Genomic DNA, 7655 nt, shown 5'->3' on the forward strand with positions numbered 1-7655 from the left:
CCCACAGAAGTCAGCACCTCAATGAGCAGTAGAGCACAGGCAATATCTTCTTTGTAAATAAGCAAAGTTCATTATGGACCAGGCTCTGCCACTCTTGCTCACCTCAAGCAATACCTTCCTCTCTCACTACGCATGAACTGAGCCCAGTGATGAAAATCTCCAGCCCAAATGGGCTGTTACTGTTGGGCTCGAGCCAGCAACCAAATGATTGAAAAGTCCCTTGCCTCCTTATAAACTCCTTGCAACATCCAGCTTTCTGCTGTTCTAGGAAATAATTCCTGCAACAGGGGGAAAAAAAGGTGCATGAAAATAAAGATCTGGGTGAAGGAAAATAACAGCTGGTGTGTGCGTGTGACTGAGAGTGACAGAGCAGTTGTTTTTGCTGTCACCATTCTGCTACTGTTTTGGAAACTTCAGTAAACATAATAGGCCAGATTCTACTGTTACTTCCATTGGTGTAAAACCTGAGACATTCCATTGAATTTAGTGGGTTTATACAGGGTAACACAGAACCTGAGCCAAGATTTCTCTTTCTAAATTGTGCTTAATGTATACCCTTGATTTGCTGATAAAAAAGAGGGGATGAATTGGCTAATCAGCCTGTATAAGGTCTTCAGCTGGTACAAACTGGCATCACTCTTGAAGTCAGAGAAGTTCTGTTGGTCTGTACCAGCTGAGCATATGGCCATGTCCTTTTTGCGGGAAATTTTAAGTTTCTGGTATCTTAAAGTGTCTTTGAGTGGGAGGAGTGATATTTATAGTGACTATAATAAGTTACTTTGTAGCCTAAATCATTCATATTCATTTGCCAAAAAAGTGACATTGTTTGTTTCTTAAATGAAGGAGTCGCCTTCTATTAAACCCACTGCAGTTTGGAAACAGGAATAACAGAGGGAAACTGAGAGTGTACGTTTATCTGTGTGTCAATAGCTTTTCTAATTTGTCAGGTGCGTTTAATCAAAAAGAAGCAGGAAATGCATTATAATTATAAACACATTGCTGCACAAGAGAAACTTTGCCCTTGGAACTGATTATATTGCTTGATAAATGACTACAGTGAAAAAACACAGGCTTAACCTACAGAGCTCTTTGTTCAGATCAAAGTAAAACCTAACGACACAGACTGTCCAGGCAGCAAGATTCATTCTAAATTAGCAGCAAGGAAACTGGAAGAAAGTTTAAGAGCAAACAGTTTCTCCTCTTATATTTGAAAGATTCATAGAAGTTTGTTTATTTTTTTTTTTGTTTGAAATTTTTCCCTTACCATAAAAATGACTCAAACATTAAACATTTGCTGTTAAAATAGGATTAGGGAGAAACTCAAGTTAAGAACTCAACAAATGGGGCCTGATGCAAAGCTCATTGTTGAAGTCAATGGAGTGACTTGCATTGATTACTAGGCTCTGAGTAAGGTCCTTGTCCGTTGTGGGAGGATGGTGATCATAGCTAGGGACAGACTTTCAAACAGCCTGAGTCTGAATTGATTCAATTTTTGCAGGTTAGTCTAACCTGCTAGGCTAAATCAGTTTTGTAACCAGGGGGGCAGGTGAGAGCACCATTGCCCCCCACACCTGCAAGTGCTGGCCGGGGAGCAGGGCTGCCGGCAAAAGTGGCTGCAGGAATTCTGGAAGTGGTGTGGCTGCTTTTATGGTTAGTGGGATCGGCCGTGGGGGGACCTCCCCTCACCCCCGCAGTCAGCCTGATTGGCTGTTGGGGACCACCCCCCTGGTCACTGATTGGTGTTGGGGGGGCATGTGCCCCCCTGACTCAAAAGGCACCAGACACTCATGGCCACTGCTGAGAGGGAAGGGGGTCAAGGTGGCTTTCCAGCCCAGTATGAGGGCAGAGGTTATGCTGCCTGAGTTGGAGGGATCCACGTCAGGGTCTGAATGTCAGACTGGAATAGAGTGAGGCCCAGTGTGGGGCTGGAGCCATATATTGATGCCATCTGCGAGGCATGGAACACGGTGTAGGACAGTACGGGGCCACATATCATGCCTTCGGCATTGAGCATTAAATGAGCAGCCTCCCACCTATAAGCAAATTCTGAGTTGCATGAAAGGCATGGCAGAAGAGGCAGGTGGGTGGACTGCCCTAGACAGGTAGGCAGGCCAATGATTGGACTGGCCTCGAGATAGCTCCCTATCACAGCTATTAAAAGAAAGAGACCACAGGGCTAGACGGATCACAGAAAAAGATTAGTCCCTTAATGACAAGTTTCTGAGTTAAGGCCTGGAGCATGAGTTTTTGCTCATCTCCTCTTCTGCAGATTTACTCAATTCCCAAGAAAGAATGACCTGGCAAAAACTCCAAGTATTAAAACAAGTGCCATTTTCTTTATCAAATTGTCAAGAACAAGCAGGCACAATACCCATACAAATCAATAACAACAGTCACAATTTTCTAATGTAAGACAACATTAACATTTGAAGGGTTCCCCTCTTATTCAGCTTCTTTAAATTAACCTGCTCTCATAAAGGCATTGCTTCATTTCAAGTACAAGGAGAACTGTGTAAAATTTCTGACCTCCTTCTCCTAGATACTGCTCACCAGTGTTGTCAGCAGTCTCTCCCAGTCTGGGGACCAGCTTGAGAGTTCCCCATCTTCTCATTACCTGATGGTAATTCTGCTCTTTAAGAAAATGTAAACTCAGTGACAACCCTTTACACAACTGCAGCAGAACCTGGGCTGTTTAACTAAGCAATGGATTGATGCTGTTTTGGAGGCATTTGCTTTCCCAGGATTTTTGCTTTCTCATATAGCTCCCCAGGAGTTGGGGGAAGGAGGATGGCTCTTTTCCTTTTGGTGCTACCCATGTGTTCCAGCTTTGCAGGAATTCTGGTTGTTAGCAGCTCCCTAATCAACCTTGCTTCAACTTTGGTGAAATCCCTGATAGAAAGGGAAGGCTGGAATCCTGTTCTTCTCTCCACAGAGGAACCTACACATGGCATCTGGGATTCCTGGGCTGCCTCTTTATTGTCTTCTTCCCTTCTCCTGCTCCTTGAGGGAGGAGATAGAAGTGAAAAAAATCTTCACTGCCTCACTTTCCTTCAGCCACTGGGACAGCATTTAGGTTTGAGAATTAAAATCTGCACCTCTGAAAATTTGAAAAGATTCAGTTTTAAGGAGCAAGGATTTGCTCAGGTCTAGTTTGTCCATATGGAGCATTGCAAGTAAATGAATCTCTCCCCCAGCTTTCTGTAGGACCTGTTCCCTTTTTACAGCCTTTCTTTTACCACTGACTGATACTAGAAAGGTTTTTTCTGTGGGACCTCATAGTTGGCACCGTGCTGCACAACAGGTGCTCAGAACCCCAGGGTGAGAGCGGGGACAGAGCTCAGATCCTCCTATCCTGGAGGTCCTTAAAGAAATGAGAAGCTCTCTTAGCACCAGTTAGTGTAGGGAGCATGCTACAAAGTCAAGCAGTTTTGTTTCATCTGAGGAGACGGCAATGGCATAGATGCACAATAAGCAGCTTATCACAGTACATTTTCCCCAGAAACTTCAGCATTCCTGTTTACCTACCAGAATACTTTATATGAGACCAACGCTTTACCCTGTTGCCTGAGTTGAATCTGAGTGAGGAGCTCGTGACTGGGCCTTTGGGCAATACATCCAAGCAATAACAACATGTGTTCCCCACTCGGCACCCTGGAAATGGCTGCTGCTGCTTTGGTTGTGTTATGAGCAATGTCGGTGTGAGCTAGTTAATATTCGACATGAGCTCTGTAAAGAGTGATCTGCGCCCTTCTTGCTAGGGTAGCATCAGGTGCATTTACAAGATGTTTGGACAGGGGACACACTGGAGAGTGAGGCAGCCATGGTCAAAGAGTTTGTGTGGCAGTGTCCCCTTTGGGGTCCATGCATTGGTCTCAGGATCGTAGCAGTCCATTGAATCAGAGTCTTCAATGACGTTGTCGGTGGTGAGACGACGCCCGCCGGTAACAAACAATTTGTTCTTGATCACAGCAGCTCCATGATGCATCCGCCTGTCCTTCATGTCTGCACATTTCATAAACTTGTTGGCCTTTGTATCATAAGCGATTATTCTCCGTGTATATCCTGGGTGGGACAGATGAATAGGAGTTATAGTCTACATCCAACAGAAGCAATAACAATTTTCTTCAGTGATCCTCCAGGATCATTATGCATCTTGTATAGGACTAAGCATAAGGAGTTTACCTGGGAGGTGAGAACTTGCCACAGATTAACCTCCTTCCCTGCTTGAGTCCACACACTGGCTCCCATCCTCACAATATTTGAGTGCTGCTGAATGCTATAAAACACCCAGAAATGCAGACAGAAGGTAGCATTTGCTGTACTAGATCAGACGGTTGATCTTTACAGGTTATACTTGCAGTTTTTTCCCTAGGGTTTTCAAATCTCTGGGGTATTTCTCCCAGCTGAAATCGGATCAGAGGGACATCTTTTGAAGCACTGGAGAAAAATCTTAGCATGGTTCCCTGCCTATGGGGGGCTTACCTTGTATAGGGAGGTGCTTTGCTCGAGAGGGACAAGTTTCTACCACATCAGTCCCTTGATGGCAGGGGAAAGGGGGTGAAGTTTGTCTTGCCAACACGTGAACAGGTGGCAGGTGGGTCAGCTCCCTAGTTCTGTAGGTCCTTTGAGGTAAGTGCTGGAGCCCAGGCATCTGGAGCACGTTTTCTCTATTCTACCTGAGAAGAATGCGGCCTACCCCCCACCCCGACAACACAGTTTCATTAGGGTATTGCCACTGGTGGCTCCCCTAGGTGGTTACTGTTTGTCGGTCAGCAGGGGTTTCTATGGCTCAGTGGATGGGTTACTACTGATGAGGCTGGTAGCTTTCTAGTCCCTTTGGGTTAAGCAGAGGGTGCCCAGTGGCCTGGAGTCTTTTTCTCACGGGTAGTTTATGATGTGCTTGGCAGCTGGCTTAAAAAACAGAAAGAAATCTTTGGCTAGAATAGTAAAGAAGCTAAATGCCTTGCAAGCAACATGACAGGGCAAAGCAACTGGCTTATTCCTCCTCCCAGTTTCCTTCCCTTGCACACCCTTTGTGACCTCTGTCCACAGACCACCAAGACATCTTGCTGTACTGACATTTGAGTGACAACATCTCAAAGCTTCCTTACGCAGGGTACATTCAAACATTGGTCATGGACTCGTGCACTACGAACTCCTGGTAGGGACCCATTTCTGTTCTCACATGTGCAAAGGATCTCGTTAACATCAGGTGGGATTTTGGTTCAAGCTGTGTATATGTAGAAATTTTATGGTGGACTTTGGTCTAAAAGATTCCCTTCCTTATTCCCTTTTCACTGATCAGCAATGAACATTTGGCCAACGTGTAGGCAAAACTGCTAGTAAACGAAGCCTGCATGAAATAAATCTGCTCTAAAGCAAAATGAAACATGTTTAAAGACCAAAAGGTCTTGACAGACTTTTCTAGTACCTCTATCTAATTGCCCACCTTATTTAGAGAGAGACCTAAACTAAGAAATGAGAAGCCTTGAATGTGTAAGGAAAAGGCTTGTGCTCCAATTTAGATCTGACCCTACCGCTTGTAGTCTCAGCTTGGGTCAGGACTAATGTCCTCTACCTTCTACCTCCACTTCAGTATATTTCTGATCTTGTGAGAACAGGTGATCTCACCAGGTGTTTTGCCATTTGTAGCTGAAGTCTCATGAGCTTTTACCCCCATGAGATTAGCACCTGACGCCCAGCCCTCCCTCTGATTCTGTTTCAGATTTGGATCTTGGTGCACTTAGGGGAACTGCCAACAGAAATTCAAGCGAGCGCACAAGGGAGAAAAATGAAGATCCTTTGTAAGTAAAAACAAAGCCCCCTGTTGTTCAGGCCAATCAGTTCTCCTTTGTTTTGAAATCAGCTGTAACGCAAGGCACACTTGAAGTGCAGTGAATGCTATTTGAAAAAAAAATGTTATGGTTGTTTTGTAAGTTCAATCATCGATCAACCACAAACATTTGGCCAACATTTTGGCATTGCTAATAAATAAAGCCTGCATGCGGTAAATTTCTCTGCTTTAAAGCAAAATAAAATATGTTTAAAATTAGCTTGGATTTATTATCAAAAACCCACAAAAATGCAAACGATTGATACTCCTCAGCAGAGTACTTGGACCAAAATGAGGCTTTGGATAGATATGTTTCAAGATAAAATATGTTGCCCTCTTCCTCTGTGATCTAGTAGCAAGGTGAGCTGCCTTGCTTGCTTCCCTGAGAGCTCAACCCTGAACTGTTCACTCAAGCTCAGGATGCTGGCTCCCTTACTCATGTTGCAGATAGGCCCAAGCAGGGAAGGGTGGTTCAGTGGTTAGGAGCTGGAAGATCCACGTTCAATGCCCTGTTCTGTTACAGATTTTCTTTGTGAACATGGACACATTCCTTTGCCTCCCTGGATCTTAGATCCCTATATAGAAAAACAGCGAAGTGCTCAGATGTTCCACTGATGCGGATGCTCAGAGTACTAGACATAGACAGAATGGGACGCATAAATAAGGAAGAAGAAACTGGCCTCAGTGTTGTGTGAGAAATTGAGGAACTGCAGTTCCCCACATGTCTTTAAATGCTAATTACAGGGAACTTAACATCTTTCAGGAAAGAGGAGAAAAGCGTCCGCTTTAAATGTCTGCTTTACATAGTAGTACAGGGAATAGATTCTGAGTCCAGGGAGCACCCTGCTTCCTGAGCGTTCACACTGAGATCAATGAAGTGAAGTACCGTGCAGCAGCTCAGCACGGGAGTTGCAAAACCAAACTGATTTGTTTCTATAAAACATCACGTTGCTCAGCTCCCTTACTGTCTAGCCCTGATAAGGGGTATCCTCCAGCTGCATCAACTCAAGGGTAGAACAAGCAAGGAATTGGCATCTCATTTCTTTTCTGATTTCCTTCATTTTCTGTCAGAGAAGTAGCCTGTATTTGCCTGTCCCCAGATGGGCTCCCTCTGGACCAGCTGGCAGGCTGTGAGCAGGGGCAAAGGTGGGATTCTGCTTGTTCCTTCTCTTTATCCACCCACCTGTCTGAGAAGGTAGCAGCAGCCCCATGATGTCTCCTTTCTCCCTCATGCTCTGGCTACGAAGGCTGTGGTATGCACATGGGAGCTGCAGGCCAGTAGTCGTGTAACTGAGGCGGGGTGAGACAGTCAGCAGTTTCAAAATTTTTTGCTGGTGCCCCAGCTTCTGGTTCAGTTGAATATCTGTGTGGCTTGCAATACTTACCATAAATATCGTAAAGCCTAATTTGGGAACCACTGCCCATGAGGAGTGCCTGACAGTATTGTCCAGTTTCACTAACCCCCACTCATTGTCTGGTCAGGTTGGTGATACCGCTTAACTGGGAATGTGTTGAACAGACATAATGGGCACTGACAGAAGTGACATTTGTTACATGTTCAGCCCTCTGAAAGTGCTCTACAGCTGTGCCCTGACAGTGCTTGATTGCAGGGCAAATTAACCCTCATTTAATGAGGGTTCAGATGAAGGCGCTCCAAAAGGGAGTGCCTTCATTAACTTCTGTCAACAGCCCAGCCCTGCTCCCAGTGCTGTCTGCAGGATGGGAGGGGAGAGAAAGGAGGGGAAGGGAGCTCTGGGCTGGGGTTTGCCTAGCCTGAGCTGGGGTGGATGGATTGGAGCCCTCTGCCTTGCGCCCCCCCCTC

The 7655-nt window shown here is 45.3% G+C and overlaps 1 protein-coding gene across 2 annotated transcripts in view; it reads right to left on the bottom strand.

Annotated features, from left to right (window-relative positions):
- Positions 1–2310: 2310 nt before the first annotated feature.
- The window catches only part of KLHL38 (kelch like family member 38), a 10976-nt gene continuing 5631 nt past the window's right edge, over positions 2311–7655 (bottom strand). For both annotated transcript variants that reach the window (XM_019552527.1, XM_019552522.1), the window contains exon 4: positions 2311–4062. In XM_019552527.1, coding sequence (XP_019408072.1) covers positions 3776–4062 — 287 coding nt within the window. In that variant the 3' untranslated portion in view covers positions 2311–3775. The remainder of the gene's footprint in view (positions 4063–7655) is intronic.

The sequence above is a fragment of the Crocodylus porosus genome, unplaced genomic scaffold, assembly GCF_001723895.1.
Source record: "Crocodylus porosus isolate Cpor-Errol unplaced genomic scaffold, CroPor_comp1, whole genome shotgun sequence".
NCBI classification, from domain to species: domain Eukaryota; kingdom Metazoa; phylum Chordata; order Crocodylia; family Crocodylidae; genus Crocodylus; species Crocodylus porosus.